At 54.9% G+C, this 26,406-nt stretch overlaps 5 protein-coding genes across 6 annotated transcripts; 3 read left to right on the top strand and 2 right to left on the bottom strand.

Moving 5' to 3' along the window:
* Positions 1-424: 424 nt before the first annotated feature.
* Positions 425-4,141, top strand: SEPTIN1 (septin 1). Its single transcript, XM_061153215.1, has 11 exons — positions 425-625; positions 798-888; positions 981-1,067; positions 1,322-1,445; positions 1,747-1,881; positions 1,993-2,110; positions 2,746-2,847; positions 2,971-3,070; positions 3,253-3,418; positions 3,655-3,745; positions 3,840-4,141. The coding sequence occupies exons 1-11, from the start codon at positions 440-442 to the stop codon at positions 3,924-3,926; spliced, it is 1,287 nt and encodes a 428-aa protein (XP_061009198.1). The 5' UTR covers positions 425-439; the 3' UTR covers positions 3,927-4,141.
* Positions 4,142-4,350: 209 nt separating this feature from the next.
* On the bottom strand, positions 4,351-7,232 carry MYL11 (myosin light chain 11). The gene is made up of 8 exons (XM_061154010.1): positions 7,209-7,232; positions 6,742-6,780; positions 6,033-6,128; positions 5,705-5,780; positions 5,377-5,481; positions 5,178-5,256; positions 4,620-4,668; positions 4,351-4,529 (listed from the first exon to the last, which is right to left on the bottom strand). The coding sequence occupies exons 2-8, from the start codon at positions 6,742-6,744 to the stop codon at positions 4,425-4,427; spliced, it is 513 nt and encodes a 170-aa protein (XP_061009993.1). The 5' UTR covers positions 6,745-6,780; positions 7,209-7,232; the 3' UTR covers positions 4,351-4,424.
* A 3,487-nt stretch (positions 7,233-10,719) lies between these two features.
* On the top strand, positions 10,720-21,479 carry TBC1D10B (TBC1 domain family member 10B). Its single transcript, XM_061153211.1, has 9 exons — positions 10,720-11,666; positions 14,793-14,892; positions 15,163-15,270; positions 15,371-15,477; positions 18,710-18,824; positions 18,939-19,004; positions 19,228-19,417; positions 19,752-19,906; positions 19,995-21,479. The coding sequence occupies exons 1-9, from the start codon at positions 10,735-10,737 to the stop codon at positions 20,628-20,630; spliced, it is 2,409 nt and encodes an 802-aa protein (XP_061009194.1). The 5' UTR covers positions 10,720-10,734; the 3' UTR covers positions 20,631-21,479.
* LOC133063618 (sesquipedalian-1-like) lies at positions 21,468-22,655 on the bottom strand. The gene is made up of 2 exons (XM_061153214.1): positions 22,537-22,655; positions 21,468-22,271 (listed from the first exon to the last, which is right to left on the bottom strand). The coding sequence occupies exon 2, from the start codon at positions 22,245-22,247 to the stop codon at positions 21,618-21,620; it is 630 nt and encodes a 209-aa protein (XP_061009197.1). The 5' UTR covers positions 22,248-22,271; positions 22,537-22,655; the 3' UTR covers positions 21,468-21,617.
* CD2BP2 (CD2 cytoplasmic tail binding protein 2) lies at positions 22,016-25,640 on the top strand. 2 transcript variants are annotated; one of them, XM_061153213.1, is made up of 7 exons: positions 22,016-22,146; positions 23,850-23,950; positions 24,177-24,312; positions 24,438-24,595; positions 24,680-25,115; positions 25,198-25,304; positions 25,392-25,640. In XM_061153213.1, the coding sequence occupies exons 2-7, from the start codon at positions 23,876-23,878 to the stop codon at positions 25,500-25,502; spliced, it is 1,023 nt and encodes a 340-aa protein (XP_061009196.1). In that variant the 5' UTR covers positions 22,016-22,146; positions 23,850-23,875; the 3' UTR covers positions 25,503-25,640. The 2 variants fall into 2 exon arrangements, with proteins under 2 accessions (XP_061009196.1, XP_061009195.1); XM_061153212.1 differs by lacking the exon at positions 22,016-22,146 and adding an exon at positions 23,184-23,308.
* The last annotated feature ends 766 nt before the right edge of the window (positions 25,641-26,406 follow it).

Below are 26,406 nucleotides of genomic sequence, written 5' to 3'. Positions count from 1 at the left end.
AAAATCCAGTGCATGAGCTGGGGAGGAAAATTGATGGTCCCTCCCACCCTCAATCTTGTTATTGCTTTTGGTCTACTCAGACCCTTGGAAATTGTTTAAAATTTTATTATTTTTTAATTGGAAGATAATTGTTTTACAATAGTGTGTTGGTTTCTGCCATACCACAGCATGAATCAGTCATAAGTATGTATATATCCCCTCTCTTTTGAGCCTTCTTCCTACCCCACCCCCATCCCACCCCTCGAGGTCATCACAGAACACCAGGCTGAAACTTTTTTAAACTATCTTTATCCAAGTCTTCACCTCACTTGCTAGAGAGACCAACCCACTTCCTTCCTCTCTGCTTAAACCCTACCTTCCATCAGGGTGATGGGGCCACAGCGGGGCTTGGAATAAAGGTGTACAGAGAACAGAGGGGTTATGGCTTCCTATCGGGGTGATGGGCAAAGGGACCCAGGAATCGAGAACCAGCCGTTCTCGATCTTGGTTTTCCCCACTTCTTTGGGCCAGTTGGAGCATCTCAGCTCCTATAGTGCCCGCCCCCTTGTTTGCCGCCCTCAACTTCCTGCCCCACCAGAGGAAGTGGGGAGAGCCATCAGGTGCAGCAACAGCTATCGGGGCCATGGTGAGTCCTTACGCCCAGGAATCCACGCATCTCTCCATCCCCAGCCCTTAGGGTAGCCCGGCCCAGGTCAACCCACAGTCGGCTGACTTCTCCTAGCCTCTGAGATCAGGTCATACTGGGGGACCCTGCCTGCCGCCCCCAGCAGCCTCATATCGTCCACCCTCACCAACAGGACAAGGAGTATGTGGGGTTTGCCGCCCTCCCCAACCAGCTGCATCGCAAGTCTGTTAAGAAGGGGTTTGACTTCACACTCATGGTGGCAGGTCTGAGGGCTTTGGAGAGGGGCCTGGTAGGGGGTCCTCAAGAGACCTTGGCTGTCCCCTCACCTGACCAGCTGGGCTTGACCTGTCCACAGGGGAGTCAGGCCTGGGAAAATCTACCCTCATCAACAGCCTATTTCTCACCAACCTCTATGAGGATCGGCAAATACCAGAAGCCAGTGGTAAGACGCCCCTCTCCCCACCACACTGCCCAGGCCCTCTGACCCCTCTCCTTTCATGTCCCCAGACTGCACACCCTTCCTTTCCTTCTGGGTCTCCCATGACATTCTGGGGAACTCAGGCAGCTCACTGCTTTTCTCCGAGACTCAGTCTCCTCCCCTGAAAAATGGGTGGGGGGCAACTGTGAGTCTGAGAAAGGAAATTAGTCCTGCTTCAGACCCCTCGCCAGCTCCCTGACCTCTCCCCATCCTCATAGCTCGCTTGACGCAAACGCTGACCATCGAGCGCCGGGGAGTGGAGATCGAGGAGGGGGGTATTAAGGTGAAGCTGACTGTGGTGGACACACCTGGCTTTGGGGACTCAGTGGACTGTTCAGACTGGTGAGGAATGGGGGAGAGCCCAGGGCTCAGCTTCCCAATGTGGCTACTCTGTGGAGACCGAGGGGTCAGATTCAGGGCTGATCTGCCCTGCCCTACCCACGCCCCCGCAAAAGCGGGAGCTGTTTCCAGTGGTCTTGGGGCCCAAAACGCCTTGTGCTTCCCAACATCTCACCTGCCAGTTTCTTCTGACATTTTTGGTTGGAGCCAAAGACCCTGCTTCTCACCCCCACAGTCCCGGCTAGCCTCGCCCCCTTCACTCCCCTGCCGTCCGGATCTCTGACTGCTCTCCCCACACCCCCAGCTGGTTGCCTGTGGTGCGCTTCATTGAGGAGCAGTTTGAGCAGTATCTTCGGGATGAGAGTGGCCTGAACCGGAAGAACATCCAGGATTCACGCGTCCATTGCTGCCTCTACTTCATCTCACCCTTTGGCCGGGGGTCTGTGGGACACCCTAGGGGGTTGGGACATTTGGGGAGGGCCGGCAGTCGGGGGGGGGGGGGCGGGTCTCTGTACCCTGAAACTGAGCCCTGACCAATTTCTGGGTGCAGGCTCCGTCCCCTAGATGTGGCCTTTCTCCGGGCGGTGCACGAGAAGGTCAACATCATCCCAGTCATTGGCAAAGCAGATGCCCTGATGCCGAAGGAAACACAGGCCCTCAAACAGAAGGTATGTGTGGTGGCCTCTGACCTTTGGCCTGCACATGAAGCCAAAAGTCAAGACAAAAGCTGAACTCAGCTTTGACTTCTTTGATCTTGGGGTAGCCTTTTTGGAGTGTGACATGTCAGGCTAGACTGGAAGAAAGTTTTTGAGAAAGGTGGGTCATAAGCTGCCTCAGGAAGCCACATCTCTGGAGGCTCAGAATAAAATCCCTGGACTGGATGCTTGGCTAAGATCTGTCTGAGGGCAGGAATGTGGACATAACTGCCCATTTTATCTGTCTGGCCCCAGGATGCTGACCATGCCCCCATCTCCCCACTTCTTCAGTGCCCTCTCCCACTGTTTTCACTTATGTCTCTCTCTCCTGGTCTTTTGGTGTCTGCTCATCTTCAAAACTTCCCAAACATCAGGCTTTCCTCTTAGGGTAAGGTCTCAGTTTTTCATCATCTATGTCTCTGTCTCTCATCGTCTGAGATTTTGTTTTCAGTCTTCCTGGATGCCCATCTCTCACCATCTATGTTTTTCACGCCTTCCTCTCTGTCTCTTTCATCCCGTGTCTGTATCCAGATCTCACTGTCTCTGGTGAGGCAATGTCTTTGTGGCTCACAGCCTTTGTGTTTCTGTCTGCATCTGTCTCCTCCAAGATCCGGGAACAGTTGAAGGAGGAAGAGATCAACATCTACCAGTTCCCCGAATGTGACTCTGATGAGGATGAAGACTTCAAGAGGCAGGATGCAGAGATGAAGGTACAGAGGCAAAGCAGGACAGGACTGAGAAGCCAGGGGAGGCGGATGTGGAGGTGGAAGCTGAGAGAGGTTTCTGTCCACGGGGCGGCGAGAGGATGGAGATCGCTGACTCCTCCCCTCTAGGAAAGCATCCCTTTTGCGGTCGTCGGTTCCTGCGAAGTAGTTCGGGACGGCGGGCCCCGACCGGTGAGGGGACGTCACTACTCCTGGGGCACTGTAGAGGGTGAGTAAGGCCGGGTACGAGTTCTGAGGCCAGCAGGGAGCCCAGGCCTCCTCCCAGCCAACCGTACCCAACATGTGAAGTTGGGGAAAGTTCTGGTCCCAGGGGTCCTCGGAGCCCAAAGAGGGGTCCTTGGGCAGCCGACCCGATCCAAGTTCCCTGACGCTCGCGGGTCCGCCCCCCAGTGGAGAATCCACATCACTGCGACTTCCTGAACCTGCGACGGATGCTCGTGCAGACACACCTGCAGGACCTGAAGGAGGTGACACACGACCTGCTCTACGAGGGCTACCGGGCCCGCTGCCTACAGAGCCTGGCCCGGCCTGGGGCGCGGGATCGAGCCAGCCGTAGGTGAGAGCCAGCGCGGGCAGTTAGGTGCTTCCAAGGCCCCGCCCTCACTCTCCATGACCTCGACCTTCACCTTCTCTCCCAGAGCCTTTCTTTCCCCATCCCCTTTGCTTACAGCCCTAACCTAAGGATATGGCCCCGCCTCCTAAACTCCAAACGAACTCCAGATCCTGTCTCGCGGCGGTGACTCAACCAAGGCCCTCGCCTCTGATTCCTTTCCTTCTCTCCCATCCCCTTAGTAAGCTTTCCCGCCAGAGCGCTACAGAGATCCCGCTGCCCATGCTGCCTCTGGCCGATACGGAGAAGTTGATCCGCGAGAAAGACGAGGAGGTGAGCTTTCCCCCAGACCAAGACCCCCAAGTCCTCTTCGGAGCCCCTCTCTGGCCGCGCCCGGACTCAATGCCTGCAATCTTTCCCCGCACAGCTGCGCCGCATGCAAGAGATGTTGGAGAAGATGCAGGCCCAGATGCAGCTGAGCCAGGCTCAAGGCGAGCAGTCGGACGCTCTCTGAGGCCCCCATCGGGGTTTTCTTTACCTCGCAGCCTGTAAGGCCCGCCCTTCTAAGGGGCGGGCTCTCAGGATCTCCCAATCCTGAAATTTGTAGCCCCGCCTTTGGCTCCGCCCCAGCTCACTTGAGGAGCGCGACCTCCTCTGCCAACCCTGAACACCTCCATCCCCTCCCCACTTCTCCCAATCATGACTTCAATAAAAACTGAGTTTCTCTGAGGCCATACAAATCTTCTCTTTCCCAGCGGGAATAAGTGGCGGGCGTAGCGGGCGGAACCGCTCCACCCAGGCCTCCGGGCCACTATTTATTCATTCATTTGCTGGGCACCCGTTTCGTGCCAGCCGGTGTTTCTGCCCAGCCTCCCACCCGAGTCCCACTCGCACAAACGCACTGAAGGCGCCGCGGATAAGAAACGAGACCCTTTCGATTTATTAGGAGTCTGGGTGGGGAGGTCGGACTGGCAGGAAGGTGCTGACTAGCAGAGGCCGAAAAGGGTCCGCTCTACTCCTGGTCCTTGGCGTCGCCATGCGTGATGACGTAGCAGATGTTCTTGTAGTCTACGTTGCCGCCCACGTCGGGGGGGAAGGCAGCCCACATGTTCCTCATCTGCGGAAACCAGGCCGGGTATCGCCAACTGGTTCCTTACATTCCCCTTCTCCCGTCCCTCCGCTTCTCCCAGACCCCTCCTCCACTCACCTCTTCCTGGGAGAAGCGGTCACACTGCGTGGTCAGCAGCTCCTCCAGGCTGGAGAGAGGTGATATAGGGGAGGTTTGAGATTGGACTTCGTGATTCCTTTCCACGCCCTCCCACCTCATCCCCCTTGCCATTCCCAGTCTCGTCTTGAAAACCGGGGTCATTCTGGATTCCTCACTGGTCTCCCAAACACTCTAGCCTCCCCTTTTGCCCTTCTTTCTGTGTTCCATCGCCCATTTCCACAGTCCTGATTTTTCCCTTATCCCTGTTCTATGCGGTGCTTAGTCGATCAGTCACGTCCGACTCTTTGCGACCCCATGGACTGTAGCCTGCCAGGCTCCTCTCAAGAGCTTCTCAAGGGATTCTCTAGGCAAGAATACTGAAATGGGTACTATGCCCTCCTCCAGGAGTTCTTCTCAACCCAGGGATCAAACCCAGGTCTCCTGCATTTCAGGCAGATTCTTTACTGTCTGAGCCACCCTTATCCCTGGCAGTGCCTAACTCTTGGTGGGAATTGAAAGAGGCTTTCTGTGTGGGAGCAGCTGGAGTGTGTCACTTACAATTGCTTCTTGATGGTGCCTTTCCCCTCAGGGTCTAAGACCTTGAAGGCTCCAGTGATCACATCCTCAGGGTCGGCACCTGGAGGGGGGGTGGTCAGAGGGCACATGTAGCTGAAGGATTGCTAAAGGGTCAGTCCCTGCAAGTTCTGAGGCGAGGCAGCTGAGGGGTTGGACCAAGGACACATCATACTTCATTCACCTTTGAGCTTCTCCCCAAACATGTTCAGGAAGACAGTGAAGTTGATGGGCCCACTGGCTTCCTTCATCATGGCGTCTAGCTCCTCGTTCTTCACATTGAGACGCCCTAGAACAGGGTTGGGGAAGCAGGGGCAGGAGTGGGGTCTTGCAGCCAGAGAATAATGCTTCCTATAAATTCAGATCATCCCATCCATTTTTTTTTATCCCATCCATTTTTTATCCTGGATAGACTGAGTCCCAAGTTGGACCTGGCAGGACTGGGACCCACAGCTGCTGAACGCCCAGGACTCTGCAGCCTTGAATCTTTTCAAGTAGAGGAGGCAGCTCACCCATGGCTGCAAAAGTGTCCCGCAGGTCTTCCTTGTCAATAATGCCATCCCGGTTCTGGTCAATTACTGTGAAGGCCTGTGGAGGGCAGAGGCAAGGAGAGATTATGTCTCCCGTGACCGAGTTTCAGCATCCTTACTCCAGGCAGATCAGATTCTGAGATTCTGGTTGCCAGTCAAAGGTCCTCTTACACTCCAAGCAGGGAGGGGAGTAAGGAATCTAAGCCCTTCTCCTTCCCCCAAACAGGTGCACATTCCAGGGAGGAGTGGGGGGAGGGGCAGCAAGGGGTGCCTTTGGTCAGCCTTCAGTCTCCCTTCTCCCCACACTTACCTCCTTGAACTCCTGGATTTGGGTCTGATCAAACATGGAGAAGACACTGGAGCTTCCGCCCTCTGCCGCTGCCCTTCTCTTGGCCTTCTTGGGTGCCTGAAGGATGAGGGTTGGGCAGAGGGGTTCGTGAACCCATCCTTACTCCTCTGGAGGCAATGAACTCTTAGAGTTCATTCTTCTAAAGCAACTCTTCTGACTCTAGGCTTCCCCTTCCTTACGACTCTTTGCTGAGGGGACTTGTTTCAGTTGGATCGTCAAATTTCTATCTGAAGCCCTCAAGTGCCCATCCTTCCACCCTACCCAACAAGTGAAACGTTTCTTGCCTTCTCAGTGCCCTGAGCCTGGCTCCTCTGAGTTCTAGACTTGCTGTGTGTCCCTGATCCACTCATTCACCTTGTCTGAACCTCTACCTTCTCATTTATAAAATGGGAGTGTGAATCCTGGCCTGGCTGGTTCCAGGGGATTTAGAAAGGTGGAGGAGTGTGCTTTTGAGAGGGACTGGGCTCCTTTGAGTGGAGTGTCTGGGCAGATTATCCTTGGTTGGGTCCTTTAGGGTATCATTCTATATATTCCCCATTAACGATACCAAGAAAGGGAAGATTCATCTTTTTTCCTCTTGCCAGACTTGGAATCAGCTCCTTCCTTTCAAAGGGTGAGGCTGCCCTGAGGTCTGAGAGATCTGAGCTTGGGCTGGGGGATTCTCACTCACCATGTCTTGGGTCTCCCGGGGGCAAGGCAGTGGCTCTGGCTGGAAAGGAGCAGAGAGTCCGTCTGGAGCACTCCCTCTGGAGTTATATAGTCCTGTCCCAGGGAGCCCTTAACATACCACTGTAACCTTAGCCCTGTGGGTGCCCACCCCAGATACCAAAATAGCCCAGCTCAAGGCTCCTTTCTTGGAGGGCCAGCAGCAGCTGGAGCCTAGGGAGGGAGAGAGAAGGGAGGGTGTCTTGGGCTGCATGTCTCACTAGGCCCTGGGCAGGAAGGGATGTTCTTTCTCCCCAAAAGAGGCTGGAATGTGCCAGAGTTCAGAGGGAGCCCAGGCTGAGACACCGGACTAGGAGAGAGACGAACCAGGCTCTTGTATCGCTGCAAGGTTTAAACCCAGTAAATTTATTAAGCATCAATAGTGTACCAGGCACTGGGCCATACTTCAGTCTCCCTTCTCCCCATATTTACCTCTTTGAACTCCTGGATCTGGGTCTGATCAAACATGGAGGCGTTGGAGAAGGGAGGCTGAAGTCTGACCAAAGACATCCCTTGCTGTCCCTCCCCCCACCATGTGGGTGCACTTGGACAAACACAGTCCCTCCATTGTGGAGTTCACAGTCAAGAGTATGTATGTGTTGGGGTAGTGACAGAGGTTAAAAGTGGGAGAGAGCTATCTGGGGAAGCTGAAGGATCAGGAAGTCTTCTATATCCCCTTTAAGGAGAGGGAGGAGTTTGTGAGGGAAGATATGGGGCATGGAATCACTAAGTATGAAGAGACTAGACAGCCTGGAGCAGAGAGCCTGCTCTGTGACATTGGGTTTTGTGCTCCAACTCTCTGGGCCCTGGTTTCCCCCTCTGTAAAATGGGAAGGTAATTCCCAGGCCAAAGAACTTGTGGATGTGAACACTATTGGGAAACAATTAGTGATGTATGATCATTATAATTTTTTTTTTTGGGGGGGGGCAGCACTGCACAACTTCTGGGATCTTAGTTCCCCGACTAGGGATTGAACCTGGGCCCTCGGCAATGAAAGCCTAGAGTCCTAACCACTGGACATCCAGAGAATTCTTACAATCATTACGATTAATATACAGGCCCTGCCTTGGTAGAACTTACAGTCTAGCTGAGGAGAGAGGGTAAATGCAGAAAATGACACACTAGTTGGAATATAGATGTAGAGGGCATAGTGGGCCTGTGTAGGAGTACTGAAATGACCTTATGAAGGCCACTAGAAGTGTCAGGTGGAAGTGGAGGAACAGACATGCTAAGTGGAGGGCAAGGATGGGCAAAGGCCTGGAAAAATCAAAGATCAGAAGTGTTCAGCTCACCAGAATTGGGATGGGGCTTGAGCAGAGGATACAAGGGGCTGGACACCGGAGATTGGAGAGTCTTCAATGCCAGACTGAAGGCTGAGACCTTGGGAGCCTTGAAAAGTTTTGAAATAGGAGAAGGACATGGTCTCGTGTGAGTCTATAATCACTTTTTTGGATATGGACGTAAAAGTTGGAACTCAAGAGGAGGGGAGTCAAAGACACCAAGAGAGAAGTTAATTAGTCACCTCCACCTTGGTGGCTGGATGGCCAATGACTTCTCTCTCCAATCTGGGCAAGAACCAGCTTGGTTGACTGTGTGATTTTGAGGTCCCCTCTCCCAACCCTCTGGGCCTCAGTGCCTCAGTCCATTCCATACAGTGGAGGTCTGGGGAAATAGTGGCTGAGGAAGCCCCAGGAGGTTCAAGGTTGGCAAGGACACCCATGTCTCCTCCTCCTCCTGCTCCTTTTGGGACCCGATGTCCTGAAGAAGTTGCCTCCTCCCCGCTCCCTCCTCCAGACTCATGCCAATGCCTCTAAGACAGTTTCTTTTCTGGGCACTGAGGTCAAGCCACCTGTTGTCTCTAAGAAGGGAGAAGGAGCCACCCTAAACTTAGCAGCTGCCCTTGGCCTCCTGCACTGGCCCCTCCCTGCCTCAGTCGACAGCTGCCTCACCTTATAAGGTTACCATGGGGGTCCAGGCGCAGGGAAGAGCCCACTTCTTACTGGGTTGTGGGAGGGGAGGAGAACTCAATAGAAGGGAATGGAGGACGTGCTTAGAAAGCTTGGGCCTAATGGAAAGTGGGGAGTTTGAAGAGAAGGAGATCAAGAGCGGCAGATCTCAGACACTGGAGTTCACAGGATCTGAGTCTGAGCTGGGAAAAGGAGCCTCAGAGAACTCAGAGACCAAGCAACTGGGAAGCTGGGAGCTAGCTAGGCCTGACTGAAATTTCAGGATGGTGGACTTTGCACAGAAATTGGAGCCCTTCTGGGGCTGAATCCTGAATCCTGGGCCTCAGGGAGATGGAGCCCAGAGAGAGGAGGGGCTGGTAAAGTCTGGGCTTTGTGTTTGTGGTCTAGGGTAGCTGGGGTGGGGTGAGGCGGGGAGTAGGGGGATTATGAGATTGGGGTCTGGTTTCCTAGCAGAGAAGGAGGAGCACAGAACAGTGTGTCAATGAGGAGAGAGGAGTTCAGAGGGTTTGTTCTGCATCCTCCAAAGAATAAGAACAGAGATATGGGAGTTCATGGTAGTGGGAATCCATGATTTGAGGTCTGGGCTTCCCACTAGAATGGAGGGGGCACTCGGAGGATGAGTTCTGAGGAACTGGAGCCTGGATTCTGGGAGGAGCTCAGATAGATGGATCTGAGGACAGGGACTTAGGGGTTGGGATACCCACAGGAAACGGTGGATCCAGAAGGACGAGTTACAGGATTTGGGGGGTCTTGTTATAGTCACCTGGGGTTTGTAGCGGACTGGGATAAGAATGAGAGACAGAGTGAAGGGCAAGAGTACTTGATCAGAGAGCACCTAATCAGTGGTGGGTTTGGGAGCTGAATGGAGAACTGGCCCAAGAGAGGACTCAGGCAGGGCAGCGTGGCGTTTATTTGCTAAGGGTTTCACCAATGCCCCCGAACCCCGCCTCTCTCCGCGCTGTCCCCAACTGTCACCCCCTCCCGCGCTTGTCTCCGGTTGTCACCGACATCCCTGGCTTGGCACCGCCTGCTGGTAGCACCCCTTTCCTTTGGATGCTGCCATTGGCTGAGACAGCTGTCTCTCTTCCTCCCTTATCGCTAAAGTGAGAAGGTGCATTCATTGGCTGACGAGGCAAATTAATCGCTAATTTGGCCCGCCCCTCGCAGCTGTCATTCCTTCCTTCTTGGGAGACCCAAAGAATCCCTCAGCTGCTATTGACTGCGGATGCTGTCTGTCACCGCCCAAATAGCTATCACTGTCTGTCAAACTGACCTCCGCCCACTTCCCTTTTCATTGGCTCCCTTTTAACCATTCTTTTTTAGATAGGCCCGCCTCTTCTCGCACAGCACCCGCCTCCTTCCACGGTCTGTCACTCTTCAGTCATCCTTATTGGCCAGGAGGTTCGGCTTCCCGCTTTTCTATTAGTTAATCCCTTCGTCCCGCCTCCGCTAGGTTTCACTCGCCCTCTCATTGGTTTTATAACCCTCCGCCTTCTCTGTTTCCTCTTCCCAAATTACCCACCCCCTTCCCACCTCCAGCCCCACCCACCCTCCCAACGATTGGCAGAAACCCAGTTCCTTCTCTCTTATTATTCGTCCAAGACCTCTGACGAGGCGGGAGAAAAAAGGAGCGCGATGGGACTGCTCGCGCGCAGGCGTAAAGCGCAGAGACGCAGGCAGCTGGGCCGGCACTGGGGCCTGTGCGCAGGCGCGAGGTCTGCCGCTCGCCCGAAGCGGGAGGGAGGGGGCGGCGGCGAGAGAGCGAGAGGGAGGTAGAGGGCGCGAGCGAGACCCCGGCGGCCTGGCGCCCCGGGACCCTTTTCCCGGCTCCGCGCGCTGGGCAGCCGCCCGCGCGCCGCCCTCGACCCCGGCGCGCGCCAGGCCGCGCCCTTCGCCTTCTCCCCTTCCTCGGCGGGCGGCGCGAAGCGGCCTGAGGGGCGGCGCCTTTTGCGGCCGCCGCTGCGGGGGGATGTGAGGGGCGGCCCGCTGACATGGAGACGGGCCCGGCGCCCCTGGTGGCCCCGCCGCGCCGTCATGGCGCCCCCGCGGCCCCTTCGCCGCCGCCCCGCGGCTCTCGGGCCGGGCCCGTCCTGGTGGTGGCTCCGGGGCCGCCAGTGACCACGGCCACTTCGGCCCCGGTCACCCTGGTGGCCCCCGGGGAAGCGCGGCCCGCATGGGTGCCGGGTCCGACCCAGACCTCAGACTCGGCCCCCGGCCCGATGGTCACGGGCAGCACGGAGGTGGGACAGACTCTGGAGGCCTCACCCGATGCCCCCAGGGCGCAGGTCTCCAGCCCGGAGCCCTTGGTGCCCGAGGCTGTGGCTGGAGCCGAGATGTCCGTGGCTCAGGCCCCAGGGGCAGACCCTCCGAAGACAGAGGAGGCTATAACCTCACCCGATCCTGGACCCGGGACCCTCACCAGGACCCCTTCAAGAACGGCTCCTGGGGCCCTGACAGCCAAACCCCCGCTCGCCCCCAAGCCGGGAACCACAGTGGCCTCAGGTGTGACTGCACGGGTTGCAGCTGTGACAGCAGGACAGGTGACAAGTGGACATGGAGCTGCGGCAGCAACATCAGCATCAACTGGACAGGCTCCCGAGGACCCTTCAGGGCCTGGCATAGGCTCTTCAGGGACATGCGAGGCCCAGGTAGCTGTCGTGACGGTGACCCCAGCTCCGGAGCCCGCTGAAAATTCTCAGGACCTAGGCTCCATGTCCAGCCTGGGACCTGGCATCTCTGGGCCTCGAGGGCAGGCCCCAGACACCCTGAGCTACTTGGACTCCGTGAGCCTCATGTCTGGGACCCTGGAGTCCTTGGCGGATGATGTGAGCTCCATGGGCTCAGACTCTGAGATAAACGGTCTGGCCCTGCGCAAGACGGACAAGTACGGCTTCCTTGGGGGCAGCCAGTATTCAGGCAGCCTGTGAGTACCCATTGGGCCTGTTTCAGGGAAGCAGAGGTGGGGCGGGATGGGGAGGAAAGGATACACCTTGCCTACACTCTCTCAGCGCATCCTCCTCTGGGGATCCGGGGAGTGACCAGTGGGAGTGAGATGCTTAAGGATCCTGTCCTGCCTAGAGCATCCTGAGGTTTTCTATGGCACCAGCCTGTTGAGGTTTCAGGCCAGGTGTTAGGAGTTCTCGGTTTGAGTCTAAGCCTTGCCTTTGGTGGTGGGTTGCATGCCCTTGAGTGAGTGCCTTCCCCATTGGAGTTAAGGCCTCACTTTCCTCCTCTGTGAAGTGAAAGGTAGAATGAGATGATACCTCTGGTTGTCCCAGCTCCTTGATGGGAATCTCCAGCTACAGGCCGGATAGTCTGGTGGTTTGACCAGACAGGGGTTCTGATAGAGATCGTTGGTCCCTTAGGGGGAAAGTCTGGAGGGATGCAAGCACCTCTCCCTCGTAGCCCTAGGTCTCATGGGGTGATGGGTTGGGGAAGTCTGATGGAGGAGAGACCCGAAGGCAGGGCATCTCTGTGAAATAGAAGAGCAGGCTTGTGTTTTCACTGAAGGAAAGGGGGTGGGGGAGGCCTCTTCCCCATTTCCTCATCTCCCCAGCCGGGCTTACTCTTTCCTAGTTCCCTCCAGGGGCCTGAGTCACTCCTAAGGTGGGGGTGTAATTACTTCTGACTTCTTCCTTTCCTCTCTTTGGATGCTGCCCATTGGTCCTGTACCCCTTTAACCTGCTGGTCAGTTCAGTGTATAGCATCGCCAGAGAACCCAAGTGCCAGGCCCTGTGCTGGGTACTGAGGATCAAATAGGCATTTCAAGGTGTTCATCATCTAGAGGGAGAGACAAATACTTAAACCGTTGGTTTTGACGTAATATGTTAGGTTTAGCCTGGAGATCATCACAGGGTTTTGTGAGCACCTAGGGAAGGGATCTTTTGCCCAGTCTGGGAATTCAGCCAGACTGATCTGAATTGTGAAGAATGAGGAGGATTTAGTCATGGCTGTGTGTGTTGGGGTCAGGGGGACCTGCCTGGTGTTGGGGGAAGCCCTGTAGGAGGGTATTCTAAAGAATGCAGGGTGTATAATCCAACAACAACAAAATTTCAGAAAATCTTCGAGCATCAACATTCACGATCCTGTGTGGGGAAGGCTGGTGCTTTCCCATGCATGATGGAGGCATTGTTGTACCTAATTCACAGATGAAGAAACAGGATTAGAGCAATCCTGTGAATTGCCCCATTCAAATAATTTGGATCCGCGTGACCTATGGTGCTCTCCTCAGCGCTATCCTGCCCTAAAGAACTTGGATTGAATTGGATTTTAGTGAGCCCCTCTTGTGTATCAGGCACCGTGCTGGGTGCTAACTCTCTGCTTTGTGATTTTGTCCGTCTAAAATCCATCTTCACGCTGGCAGAATCTACTTCTGAGGTCAGGCTGACTGTGGGGCACGTTATCTTACAAGCTTTTAGTGGCTCCCACTGTCCACAGGATAAAATTTAAGCTTTAGCCTGGACACAGGTTCCTTATTTTCAGCCCTGACAGCCTCTCTGGTCTTCTTTCCCACCACTTTTCACATGTGCTGTGTGCTGTGTCCTGTTGAAGTGATTGTAGTCTTTCTCCCTTCATACTCAGGCTGTATCATCAGCCAGGAATGCCCTTCTGGTCTTTTCCTGCCATCTTTTACTCAATCCTTCATGACTTCCCTCAGATGTCCTTTCCTCCAGGAAACCTTCCCTGATCTCTATCGCCCCTACTTCAGTTAGCTGCCTCTTCTGTGCATCTTTGTCATTGCGTTTCCCTCATCACATTGCCGTCATCCCTCTGGTAGCTTGTGACATTTCGAGGGCCGGAAAGGGATCTTACTCCTCCTGGCCTTTAGTAGAGTTTGGAATTGACTTTTAAGATAGAGATTAATGAGAAATCACCTTTCAGTTTAAGGAACTTCTGGGACAAAAGAAACTAACATTAAACCTTTCATTTAGCAGTCCTTTATATACAGTTTCTCAGTAGTCCTCTTGTAACTTGGTGATGTAGGTGGTGGCATCCCTTTTAACAGATAAGGAAGAGACTTGATTCTCACTTGCTAAGACTCCCCAGTTTCTAAGGGACACGTGGGATTTGAGCTCAGGTCTATCTGGGAACATGTGTTTTCTTCCATTTCACTCACCTAGTGCTGGCTCCTCCAAGTAACTGTTTTAAGACTGATGAGGTATCTTGAGTGTGAAGCTTTGCTAGAACAGTGAGCAGGCAGTGCAAGGAGAGCTTCATTTGCTTGGTAATCTGGGGTGATTCCAAGGAGGAGGAGGTAGAGGAAATTGCAGATGGTTCAAGGGATCTCAAGAGTCTGGTAGAAGGAAACTCAGTTGCTTATAAGGAGACAGATATTTGTTCTGTATTTAATTTTGTGGATAATAATTACTGTTTACTCACTGAGGCCGTGATAGGTGATACTGTTTTTTTCTCCATCTTACAAATGAGGAAATTGGGGCTTAGAGAGTGACTTGCCCAAGGCCACACAGTGAGTAAGTGGCGAAGGTCTAATATAAAACATGTGAAGTGAAAGTGAAAGTGTTAACTGCTAAGTTGTGTCTGACTCTTGCGACCCCATGGACTGTAGCCCGCCAGGCTCCTTTGTTCATGGAATTCTCCAGACAAGAATACTGGAGTGGGTAGCCATTCCCCTCTCCAAGGGATCTTCCCAACCCAGGGATCAAACCTATGTCTCCTGCATTGCAGGCAGGTTCTTTACCATCTAAGCCACCAGGGAAGCCCCAGTACAAAGTATACTTTATACATTTCCTGTCCTCTCTCCCCAACTTTTATGTGTCAGAAGTGGGATTTGAACACAGCCTCTGTACAGATGTCCAACATGAGAATGTGATCTCTGTTCGGAGATTCCGTCCAAAGGGAATTCTTTTCAGTGGTGAATTAGGGCCTTGGAGGGCCGAGTGACCAGACATCCTGATGTGTTGATAGCTCATAGAATGCGTTTGTGGTCTGGTCTCTCATTGGCGATTGGGAGGTGGCTTGCCTCAGTTCCTCCAGCAATCAGGATTTATACTGCTGTTACTGACTTCTTTCCTACTCCCCATATCCTCAGAGAGAGCTCCATTCCTGTGGATGTGGCTCGGCAGCGGGAGCTCAAATGGCTGGAGATGTTCAGTCACTGGGATAAGTGGCTGTCACGGCGTTTCCAGAAGGTTTGAGAAGGCTGTGGTGGGCAGGGCCGTGGATGTGGTGGGGGTGGGGAGGACAGAGTGAGCCCACGGGCTCTGGGGAAGCCCAGGAACCTGATCTTACCTGCTCTCTGGACCATGTTGGGGGTAGGTGGTTCTTGGGCCTGGGGGAGGAGTAACTTTAAAAGATAGAAGGCCAGGTCGGGTGTCCCAGGGAGCCTGAGGGCTTCAGGGGAAGGCTTGGAGGCTGTAGCAGTCACTGAAGCTGTTCCCCTGCTGGCCACCCTGCCTTAGGTGAAGCTGCGTTGCCGGAAGGGGATCCCCTCCTCCCTCAGAGCCAAGGCCTGGCAGTACCTGTCCAATAGCAAGGAACTCCTGGAGCAGAACCCGGGCAAGTTTGAGGTGCGCACAGCTCCAGGGTGTGGGGCCATGTGACACGGTCTGTGTGAGGGCATCATCCGTCCCCCCAGAGTCTGAGGTAATCTCAGCTGTCCCACTGCAGGAGCTGGAACGGGCTCCTGGGGACCCTAAGTGGCTGGATGTGATCGAGAAGGACCTGCACCGCCAGTTCCCTTTTCATGAGATGTTTGCTGCTCGAGGCGGGCACGGGTAAGGCAACCTGACTGTGTGAGTCCGTGGTGGGTGGATGTAGGGCTGGGCTGAAAGCAGTTCTTGCCTTCCAGGAATTCTGCAGGAGTGGTCTTTCATGAATTGAGTGTCAAGACATACTGAAGGATGGGTCCAGGGAGGGAGACACTGACTTGGGTTGATGGGGGAGTAACATGGGGGTATTGGTGAGGGGGAGGTGGGACACGTCAGAGCCTCATTGGGGAGGTTGCATGTGAGTGAGGTTTTGAAGGATAGATGGAAGCAGAGCGAGAGGCAGGGTTTCCCTGGCTGGGGGGTTATGTAAGCTCTGTCTGGGCAGTGGCATTGGGTAGAGCTGCTGAAGCTGGCAAAGCAGTTAAGGGCCCTTAAATGCTGTGCCAGGGCCCTTCGATTTTTGTTCTATTTGCCAGACTTCCTCGAGAAGTCTATATATCGCTCCCTAGTAGTGTGCCAGATGTTTTTAGATGGTTCTCAGCTCCTTGTGGGAGCACGTGGATAAACTTTAACAGTAAGTTCATCCTCTCAGCAAGTACTTATCAAGCACCTGCTGTCTTCCAGGTATTGTTTCAGTTACAGATGATAGCAGTGAATGAAAGATAAAAACTCCTGCCCTCTCCAGGCTTATTATATTTTAGTAGGGATAGACAACAAAGAATAAAAATATGTTGTATGTACAATGGTAGTAAATAGGAGAGTTTAAAGCAAGAAAGGCCAATAGAGAATGTGCATGGAGATGGGATTACAAATGACCTGATCTGACTTGTGTTTTATTTATTTTTTGACTTGTGTTTTAAAAGGATCATTCTGGGACTTCCCAGGTGGTCCAGTGGCTAAGACTTCGTGCTTCCACTGCCGGGGGCACTGGTTTGATCCCTGGGGTTCCTGGTTGGGAACTAAGATCCCACATACTGTGCAACTCTGCCAAAACAAAAACAAAAACCCTAGGATTGTTCTGGCTGCTGTGGTGAGAATAGATGATTGGAGACGAGGGCAGAAACAGAGACCAGGTTGACTGTTTCCATAATCCCAGACAGAGACAATGGTAGATAGACCAGGGTGGTAGCAGTGGAACTGTGGGGAGGAGGGGTTGAACTCTGAATATATTTTCAAGGTAGAGCCAAAAGGATTTGCCAGTGGATTAGATGTGGAGTGGTGTATGTGTGACAGAGTAGATAAGGAAGACTCTTAAGGTTCTTGGTCTTAGAAACTAGAATGAATGGAGTTAGAATATACTGATATGGGTGGATGGGGAAAAATAACCTTGAGAGGTGTATCAGGAACTCATTTTGTGAATGTGAAGTTTGAAATACTCACTGGACATCCAGTTGAGATGCCAGGTAAGCTGGATATACAATATACACAACATCCAGGGAGAGGGTTTTTCTTTTTTGGTCATCCTATTCGGCATGTAGAATCTTAGTTCCCCAACCAGGGATCAAAGCTGTGCCCCTGCAGTAGGAGTGTGAACTCTTAACCACTGGACCACCAGAGAAGTCTGGGAGAAATTTAAACTGGAGATAAATTGGAAGTTGAGAGATGTCAGCCTCTAGATGGGACCAGATCTCACCCATGGGACTAGATGAGGTCATCAAAGCAGGGAGTGTAGATATGGAAGGAAGCTGTTCAGAGACTGAGCCTACAGTGCTAACATTTCAAGAATAGGAAGATGGGAAAGGACCTGTAAAGGAGACTGGAAAAAGCTAGAAGGAAAACCAGGAGAGTGTTTCCTGGAAGGAAAGTGAAGAAGTTTCAGGACCAGCTCTTTGAAGTGCTGCTGATGGATCAAGTCAAGTCAAATCTGTAAACTGACCTCTGGATTTAGCAATGTGGAGGTCATTGGTGACCTTGATAAAAGCGGTTTTGTATGGAGCAAGGACTAAAGCCCGACTGGAGGATGAGAGGAAAGAAACTAAGGATAGCAAGTCTGTACTCTAGGTGGGTTTGCCTGAACAGGCAGGAAAGAAATGGTGTGATATTCAGAGGGGAAAGTTGGGTAGAGAGATGTTTTTTTTTTTATAAGCTAGAGGAAATGACATGTTGGTATGCTGCCAGCATCTGTAGTTAGAGAAAAATGGATGCTACCCAAGTGATAGGAAGGTTGCTAGAAGGATGGCCTGTGTAGGCAAGAGGGGATGGGACCCAGTGGAAAGGCTGTGGTTGGTCAGATTCACGAATAGTTCACTCATAGCAGCGGGAGGAGGCAGAGGCACAGAAGCAGGCAGGTGGGTGAAAGCAGCATGAGAGCTTGTGGAAGTTAAATATTTAATACATATTAGGTGAAATAACTAGTATATTCACTGTCATTTCATGGATGTTATTACAAAGTAGAGAGAAAATAACAGTGGGGAGGTGTGCAGATAAAGCACAAATGAAGGTCACATTTCAGTGACTGCATTTTGAGAAACACTGTTGTAAGCTGTGGTCAGGAGTGTGTGACTGGAGGCAGGGAGAGGATCTGGGAGGTTATGAACATTACCCTGGTTAAGAGATGAAGGGCTGAGCTGCTCAGTAACTGTGGAGGTGGAGAGAAGGCCTAGACACGAGTGAAATTCAGAATGTAGTGTTTATACGATGTCACAACCAGCTGTGGGTAGGGGTGGCAGGCCCTCTGCTTTCTAGTGGGGGGCTGAGGGGTTGGAGTTCCCTCATACAGCCATGGAGCACCCTCAAGCAAAAGGGACAGATCTGGGGCAGAGAGTGTATTCTTCTGGATGCAGAGATAAGAGGAAAATCTGAGGCCCAGCTGGCTTCCCAGGCCTCCACGAGAACCAAGGCCCTGGCCTGGGGGGAAACTGATGAAATCCAGTCAGACAGATAAGACAGGCCCTGCCCTAGGAGAGCACCTGCTGGGAGGTAAAAGCACGCAGACAGTGCCAGAAGAGGGCCGATGGTGCGGTTGTCGAGAGCTTCCTGGAGAAGGTGACCTTGAGGGTTTAGGGATGGTGGCAGATGGAGAGAGAGCAGAGCCTGTGTGGGGAATGGGTAGGGAGCACGTGGGTGTGCAGCCAGGGTGGAAGGCTGGAGCCTGGGAGAAAGCCTCCATGATGATCTGAGACTTTGGCTTAAGCTCGGGAGGTGGGATCAGGAAGGCAGCTAGATCAGGTGTGTGGTGGTAAAGCTCTGGAGTTGATCCTGCACAAGCTCTGGGAGAGTCTGCGGTGGGGTTGGTGGGGGGGTTGGTTTGGGGGCAGGGAGTTCCCAACTCTTGATCACCCTTTCCCCATGCCCACAGGCAGCAGGACCTGTATCGAATCCTGAAGGCCTACACGATCTACCGGCCCGATGAGGGTTACTGCCAGGCCCAGGCTCCTGTGGCCGCAGTGTTGCTCATGCACATGCCTGCCGAGGTCAGCAGACGCCCGACCTGGTTGGGGAGGGGCTGGGCCTGCAGGGCTGACGGGGGAGCTCCCTGCCCCGTTCCTCTGGCCCCATCCCTCCCTCCTTGTTCTTGTCCTTCTCAGCAAGCCTTTTGGTGCCTGGTGCAGATCTGCGACAAGTACCTCCCCGGTTACTACAGCGCAGGGCTGGTGAGTGTCTGGAGGCTGGTGCACCTGGGGCTATGACTTGTTCCTAAGACTGCAGGGCGGGCCGGGTCCTGCCTCACCCTGTGCCCTTCTGGCTGTCTGTTCTGGGCCCCTCCCACTGAGGTGAGGATCCCACCTCATGGATGGGATCAGACTACCAGCGCCAGTCCTACCCCATTGGGCCCACAGCCAGGGGGCCTCTTCTCATGGTTCATCCCATCTTCAGGAGGCCATTCAGCTGGACGGAGAGATCTTCTTTGCCCTGTTGCGTCGGGCCTCCCCACTGGCGCATCGGCACCTGCGACGGCAGCGCATCGATCCCGTGCTCTACATGACAGAGTGGTTCATGTGCATCTTCGCCCGCACCCTGCCCTGGGCTTCAGTGCTCCGGGTCTGGGATATGTTCTTCTGTGAAGGTACTTCTGTAGCCACGCAGGCCAGGAGGGGGACTGGGGTTCCCATGGTGGCTGCCAGAGTGGGGCCTGCTGACAGAAGGCTGCTTCACTGAGATCCGTCTTGGGGCTGGAGAAACTGAGGTTTGATCTTATTGGCTCTGCCACCAGCCACAGCTTGCTTTACCTCCCAGGAACCTAAAACCCCTGGCGGCTCATTTTCTCCTTCTTGAGGCCTCCATTTCGTCATCTGTCGGGTCAGCAGTACACAGGGATGGGGGCTGTGAGTACCCCCTACACAGGCCAGGCTGAGACTCCCAGGCTGATCACCCATGGCCTCTTCTCTTCGGGCCTGCAGGCGTCAAGATCATTTTCCGGGTGGCCCTGGTGCTGCTGCGGCACACGCTGGGCTCGGTGGAAAAGTTGCGCTCCTGCCAAGGCATGTATGAGACCATGGAGCAGCTACGGAACTTGCCCCAGCAGTGCATGCAGGAGGACTTCCTGGTGCATGAGGTAGGTCCTGGCCTTAGCGTACCTCACACCTGCTTCAGTAGATCCCCACCCCCCACTTCACCCTGGTACCCATGTCTTCTCCATCTAGGTGACCAACCTCCAAGTGACAGAAGCACTGATTGAGCGAGAGAATGCAGCCCAGCTCAAGAAGTGGCTGGAAACCCGGGGTGAGCTGCAGTATCGGCCCTCACGGAGACTACACGGTTCCCGGGCCATCCACGAGGAGCGCCGGCGACAGCTGCCCCCCCTGGGTCCCTCCTCCAGCCTCCTCAGCCTACCTGGCCTCAAGAGCCGGGGCTCCCGGGCAGGTGGAGGGGTCCCCTCCCCACCCCCTCCTGTCCGCAGGGCCAGTGCAGGGCCTGCCCCAGGGCCAGTGGTCACCGCCGAGGGACTGCATCCATCCCTTCCTTCGCCTACTGGCAACAGCGCCCCTCTGGCCCCCAGCAGCAAGGAGGCCCGGAGGCAGGAGAAGGAGCGACAAAAACAGGAAAAGGAACGCGAGAAGGAGCGACAGAAACAGGAAAAGGAACGGGAGAAGCAGGAGAAGGAGCGGCAGAAACAGGAGAAGGAGCAGCAGAAACAGGAGAAGGAGCGGCAGAAGCAGGAGAAAAAGGCCCAGGGCAGGAAGCTCTCGCTGCGTCGAAAGGCAGATGGACCGCCCGCCCCTCAGGACAGCGGGGACAGGTCCTCAGCATCAGAGGCCCGGCAGGATGCATACTTCTGACCTCTGCCCTGGGGCTGGACTGCGTGGCCCCCTCTTTTCCCTCAGCCAAGAGCAGACCTAGCCTGGGGTGTTGCTCCCAGCCCGCCCTTGGCAGGCTGTCCCTCTTTTTGAGGAAAGTGGCTTGATTCCCCGTCTCCGTGCCAGCCGCTGATCCCCACATGGCCGGGACAGTCAGAGAACGGGGGGCAGCTACATTTCCCCGGGGGAGCAGTGGACACCTCACCTCCAACTCGGCCCAACTGGGGTCCCTTCCCAGGTGCCGTCCTCCTGATTGGCCTTTGGTCACCACAGGGGTGACTTGTGGCAGTGGGAGTCAGCAGTTTTCAGATTCTTACACTCCAGTCACTCCCCTTACCCATGAAGTGAAGCTGGGTTCCTTTACCCCCTTCAGTCCTGCCTGTCTCCCCCAGTTCCTGGTTGGGGGCCCAGGCTCTTCTTGCTCTCCTTCTGGACATCTCTGTGTTGTAATTATGTACAGAGGACCTGGTTGGCCCAGGGTGGGGGTGTTCACTCCATCTTCTGTTCCCTGGTTCTCCCTCCCCAGTGTTCTTGCACTCTAGTTTATTTAAGGGGACATGCACTGGAACAGGAAATGTCTCCCACCACCACCCTCCTTGCTCTCCTTCCTCTTCACCCACCTTCCTCTCTATTCTCAGGCTTCCCCTGCTTTGTCTGACCAGGGCCCCTGCCTTTCACTTTGTCCCTCCCAACCCTCCAGCCCCTTCCTGGGTAAGGGGTCTTCCCCTGAGCTCTAGAGGGTGGAACCCAATGTTTACATGTTCTTCTGTCTCTGCCCCCACCCTGTGCGGCGCTTTGAGGAACCGGAAAAGAACCTGCTGTTGTACCTGGGCCTGTCTTCTGCCTTGTTATTTGATGAATGGGGTTAAAATAAGGACAAGGAGGGAGGGAGTGGTGAGCTAGCAAGGATCTGGGTGTCTCTTGAAGCTGTTGACTGGTCTTGGCAGGTACCTTTGGGCCTTTAGTCTATTAGTCGCCGCTCATCAACAGTTGTTGAGCTCCTGCTTCACCTTCACCTGCTGGGGATCTGCTGCCTCCGTTGTCACTGGCCTCCTGGAACTGTCTATGGACCGCCTGCAGCATCCGGATCTCCTTTCCAAAGTGCTCGTGCAACTCCTGGAAGCTGAAGAGGGTCCTGGGGGTGGCTGGGGAGCTACAGTCCTCTGGGGGTGAGCCGGGTTCTTGGCCAGCTGCCTGACACAGCTCCCGGTACTGGGCCTCCAGGGGGCGCAGCAGCACAGCCAGCCGCGTCCAGGTGGCTCCGGCCAACGCCCACAGCCAGGCTCTCAGCTCCTCCGGGGTTTCTGCTGCCAGCTTGTAGGCCCGCCTACCTCCCCCTGGGGTCCGAATGGTAAAGGCATAGGGTTCTGTGGCTCCAAGGCGTGGCTCCACCTGGCAGTTCTCTAACAGGATGAGGCCCAGGGGTGTGTGGTCAGCCTGGTGTTCCAGGTAGAAGAGGAGATTTCCCCGCAGGATGAACCAGCGGCGCTGATAGCTGGTATTTCGGGCCCCCTTCTTTAGCAGGATGCCCTCCCGGTCTGGAGCCTGTGTTCTGTACCCACGGAAGAAACGGAGCACGGACTTTTGGTGCAGTTTCATGGTAGCCCACTGTGGGAAGAAACCCTAGGAGCAGAAAAAGGAGGAGTGGTGCATTTGGTTATCCGGGGTACCCCCGCACTACCCTCCTCTGGCTCCAGTAGGCTCCTTCTGGGCCCAGTCTTGGTCTTGGTCTAGAGGGATTCAAACTCTTGAGTATCCTCAAGAGGGACCTCCCAACCTCACTTCTGCCCCTTGGGCCAAATTACAAAATCTGGGCAGGACTGTAGGGCTGGGGTCCTGTTTGGGGTTGGGGGGGCGGATATCCACTACGGCCCTTTCCCAGGCCTACCTGAGATGAGGGCACAAGGGACTTCAGGCCTCGGTACTGGGAACAGGTGCCACTGCCACCTCTCCTATTTTTGACTCTTCCCACCTCAGAAACCAGGAACTTACCCAGGGGATAGGAGGTGGCTGATTTTAGACTTCCCCTGGGTCCTAAAAGGAGCTGGGTTCGGAAAGTGTCCCAGGAGCCTCCAGGAGAACCGAGCTCCCGGAGAACCTCTGGGACAAGAGCAAGGCTACACCTCGGACTAGCAAAGGGCGGACAACTGGACGCCAAGAGTAGGAAGGCAAGATTTATAATGAGATGATGAAGGGCGCAGAGCCAGCCGTGGGGAAAAGGAGACTCAACCCGGGAAAGAGAAAACTAGGGCAGAAACCCACCGGCCCTGCTGGGGCTTTGCTCCTCCATCGTGAACCTTGGCGGCCCTTTCAGTAAAGCGGGCTCCACTTTCTCCTCAGAGCCTCTACTGTTGTAGGAGGAAACCGAGACCACTTCCGGCCATCCTTGTCCGATCAGGGTCTAGGCGTTCAAACGTCCCCTCTTCTCACCATAGTCGCCCCACACGGCTCGCGTCACTTCTGGGAGGGGGCGTCTCTCCCCGCGCGGCGCGTACTTCCGCCCGCTCCTTCAGTTGTTGCTCTAACCCGAGTGAAGCCACTTCCGGCCTTCCCCGTCGCCTTCCGCAGTTCTCTTCCGGGTGGTGGCGGGCGGGTGGCCCGGATGTAGCCCTGGTGAAAACCTCTCTCTCTTTCTTCCCCCACTTTTCCTGGATCCTTAGGTGAGCGCGTGCCGGCGGGACTGCTGGTGTCCCCGTGGCCCTGCCGCCTTTCTAATTTGTATACAGCCCAAGACAGTTGGGAGTCACCCCGCGGAGTTGGGAGTTCGGCGCAGGGAGGAGCGGGGCTGCCAGGGCGCTAGGTCCTGGGTCCGCCGGGGCCCCTCCGGCTCCGAGGAAGCTGGGGGTGGTGCAGCGGGTGTTTGCCCGCAGAACACATCGCGCCCAGCACTGCTGGGGCCTGGAATGAGGGTGGTCACGTGGGGGAGCCGGTCTCCTCTCCTCAAGGGTGGGGGTGCCCGTAGGAGCTCCTCCGCCAGTCCGCTCTTGCGTCTCCGCTCCAGCAGCTCTTTTAGATGCTAAGCCAAGTCCCGGGGGGTTTCTGGACTGCCAGCTCCCCTTTAGGCTCCTGATTCTGTACTCCCTCCCTTCCCAAAGTGGATCTAGTACCCGCCAAGTGAAAGATCGTTGTGCAGGGGGCCCCCTCGCGGGGAGTTGCCTCCTCACTCAATTCCCTTAATCTGCACTCTTTCCCTCTGCTCAGTTTGGGAAAAGCCCTTCTGTCCAGTCATGCCAAAGAGGAAAGTGACCTTCCAAGGCGTGGGAGATGATGACGAGGATGAAATCGGTGCCCCCAAGAAAAAGGTGAGGGGGCCAGACTCCTCTGCTCTGCGGCGGAGTGAGGGGAGAAAAAAAATTAGAAGCCAGAAGAGAGATCTGGAGAGACAAAGAAAAGATGGAAAGGGCCAGCTTTTCCGCGTATTTCTGAGATATGGCTTTGCAGGATTTTCAGTTTGAGTGTAGATCCTAGACTATTTGGGGTCATAGCCAGTAACTTGCTTCTTTCTTAACTTCTGTCTCCTGCCCACAGTTGGTGGACCCTATAGCTGGGGTAGGGGGTCCCGGGAGCCGCTTCAAAGGCAAACACTCTTTGGACAGCGATGAGGAGGAGGAGGAGGATGAAGGGTCCAGCAAATATGACATCTTGGCCTCAGAGGATGTGGAAGGTGAGCTGTACCAAGAATTGACTTTTTGCTGGGGGAACAAATAGGGACATCTGGGGTCATGGAGGACGGTAGGCTCCTATCTCTTGCACGCCTAGCATGGGATTCTTGTGTCTGTCTGGGTGCAGGTCAGGAAGCAGCTACGCTCCCCAGTGAGGGAGGAGTGCGGATCACACCCTTCAACTTGCAGGAAGAGATGGAGGAAGGCCACTTTGATGCAGACGGCAACTATTTCCTGAACCGGGATGCTCAAATCCGAGACAGCTGGCTGGATAACATTGACTGGGTGAGGCCTGGAGACTAGCATGGCTGGGCCTGAGCCTTGCTGGCAATTTGTCAGAAATAAAACCTTCCTGTTTTCCCATTGCAGGTAAAGATCAGGGAGCGGCCACCTGATCAGCGGCCGCCGTCAGACTCAGAGGAGGACGACAGCCTGGGCCAGACACCAATGAGCACCCAAGCCCTCTTGGAGGGCCTTCTGGAACTGATGTTGCCAAGAGAGACAGTGGCTGGGGCACTGAGGCGTCTGGGAGCCCGAGGGGGAGGCAAAGAGGGCAGCAAGGGGCCCGGACGGCCCAGTTCCCCCCAGCGCCTCGACCGGCTCTCTGGGTTGGCTGACCAGATGGTGGCCCAGGGCAACCTGGGAGTGTATCAGGAGACAAGGGAACGGTTGGCCATGCGACTGAAGGGGTTGGGGTGCCAAACCCAGGGACCCCGTGATCCCACACCGCCCCCCTCCCTGGACATGTTTGCTGAGGAAGTGGCAGAAGGGGAGCTGGAGACCCCAACCCCTGCCCAGAGGGAAGGTAAGATTGAAGGGCAGAGGAGGGGGACTGTGGGCAGTGGGCAGGCCACTGGAGGCCCAAATGACTTGGCCTGTTATTTTAGAAACAGAGTCGCCTGGAGATGGTCTGGCGGACGTGATGTGGGAATATAAGTGGGAGAACACAGGGGATGCTGAGCTGTACGGGCCCTTCACCAGCACCCAGATGCAGGTAAGCTCCTCTCTACTTTGCTTTGCCTCTTCTCTCCCTCCCCCAACCCCATCAGTTCTCTCCCAGCTCTGCCCTCTCTTCCTGCAGACCTGGGTGAACGAAGGCTACTTCCCAGATGGCGTTTATTGCCGGAAGCTGGACCCCCCGGGTGGCCAGTTCTACAACTCCAAACGGATTGACTTTGATCTCTACACCTGAGCCTCCTGAGGGCCCAGTTTGGTGGTCCCTTCTTGCCTGGACTCTGTGGAGGAGGCCCCAGCTGCCTCAGGCAGTGAAGATGTTGGGGGCCACTTTTCAGTCAACTTCCTTTTCCCAATAAAAGCCTTTAGTTGTGTATTAGGGACCTTGGCTGTGCTGATGGCCAGAAGCTGGAGCCGGGAACCTCTTCCAGGTCCCTTTGGACTTGTTCTTGCCCCTAGTGTTTCCTCTCATGAAGTTCCTCCTTGGGAGTTTTTCTCTGGACCCTCGAACCACCTCACCTTTGTTTCCCATTCCTTGGGGCAGAGCCGGGCCTGTCCGGTGTCCTGTGGCCTCCCAGTCCGGACTCTGTTCTCAACTGAAAAATCTCTCTACTCACATGCCGTTCTCCAGAGTCCCCTGGGGGTTCCTGTTTTGCTGTTCTTAGGTCTTTGGCTTCTAGGACCTAAGATATTCTGCCTTGTAACCAATATAGGATAGAGCCCCAGAAGTGGAGACTTGAGGCTTGGATGGGCTGGGACATCTGTTAGGAATGAGCAGGAAGGCTGATGCTTACTGGCTTGCTCCCCACTGTCTCAGGCTTCTTAGAAGCAGATAGAAATGGCCCCTGAGGTAAAGTCTAGACTCAGTGTTGGCACCTAAAGGACTTTTCAAGGCCACCTGAGCCAGTCTACACAGGCCCAGAGATGGGCAGTGTCTCACTGGAGGTTACACAGCTAATCAGAGGACTGTCCCCGACCCAGTGGACTCCCTTCAAAGGCCTTTCTTGGCACCAGGCCCTTTCTGACTGGCCTTGGAGTCTCTGCAGCTTACATTTCCTGGGCTCCTACAATATGTCTGACTCAGTTTAGTTATTTTAGGAAACTGCGAGAACTGGGTTGGTCCTCTCCATTCAGAGTGGGTC

The sequence above is a fragment of the Dama dama genome, chromosome 10 (assembly GCF_033118175.1).
Source record: "Dama dama isolate Ldn47 chromosome 10, ASM3311817v1, whole genome shotgun sequence".
Taxonomy (NCBI): Eukaryota; Metazoa; Chordata; class Mammalia; order Artiodactyla; family Cervidae; genus Dama; species Dama dama.
The sequence above is the reverse complement of the archived record's forward strand: the minus strand, read 5'-3'. Positions and strand labels throughout refer to the sequence as shown.

What these genes read in the sequence shown, in the direction of transcription:
- SEPTIN1 (XM_061153215.1), top strand. Translation starts at nt 440, where the DNA reads ATGGGCAAAGGGACCCAGGAATCGAGAACCAGCCGTTCTCGATCTTGG. An exon ending in CAACAGCTATCGGGGCCATG is followed by an intron (nt 626 to 797) that starts GTGAGTCCTTAC and finishes CCTCACCAACAG; the next exon opens with GACAAGGAGTATGTGGGGTT. An exon ending in CACAGGCCCTCAAACAGAAG is followed by an intron (nt 2,111 to 2,745) that starts GTATGTGTGGTG and finishes GTCTCCTCCAAG; the next exon opens with ATCCGGGAACAGTTGAAGGA.
- MYL11 (XM_061154010.1), bottom strand. An exon ending in GGACACTTTTGCAGCCATGG is followed by an intron (nt 5,482 to 5,704) that starts GTGAGCTGCCTC and finishes ACCCTGTTCTAG; the next exon opens with GGCGTCTCAATGTGAAGAAC. An exon ending in GGCACCATCAAGAAGCAATT is followed by an intron (nt 4,669 to 5,177) that starts GTAAGTGACACA and finishes ACCTCTCTCCAG; the next exon opens with CCTGGAGGAGCTGCTGACCA.
- TBC1D10B (XM_061153211.1), top strand. Translation starts at nt 10,735, where the DNA reads ATGGAGACGGGCCCGGCGCCCCTGGTGGCCCCGCCGCGCCGTCATGGC. An exon ending in GCTGCTCGAGGCGGGCACGG is followed by an intron (nt 15,478 to 18,709) that starts GTAAGGCAACCT and finishes CCATGCCCACAG; the next exon opens with GCAGCAGGACCTGTATCGAA. An exon ending in GGATATGTTCTTCTGTGAAG is followed by an intron (nt 19,418 to 19,751) that starts GTACTTCTGTAG and finishes TCGGGCCTGCAG; the next exon opens with GCGTCAAGATCATTTTCCGG.
- LOC133063618 (XM_061153214.1), bottom strand. Translation starts at nt 22,247, where the DNA reads ATGAAACTGCACCAAAAGTCCGTGCTCCGTTTCTTCCGTGGGTACAGA.
- CD2BP2 (XM_061153213.1), top strand. Translation starts at nt 23,876, where the DNA reads ATGCCAAAGAGGAAAGTGACCTTCCAAGGCGTGGGAGATGATGACGAG. An exon ending in GGCCTCAGAGGATGTGGAAG is followed by an intron (nt 24,313 to 24,437) that starts GTGAGCTGTACC and finishes GTCTGGGTGCAG; the next exon opens with GTCAGGAAGCAGCTACGCTC. An exon ending in GGCTGGATAACATTGACTGG is followed by an intron (nt 24,596 to 24,679) that starts GTGAGGCCTGGA and finishes TTCCCATTGCAG; the next exon opens with GTAAAGATCAGGGAGCGGCC.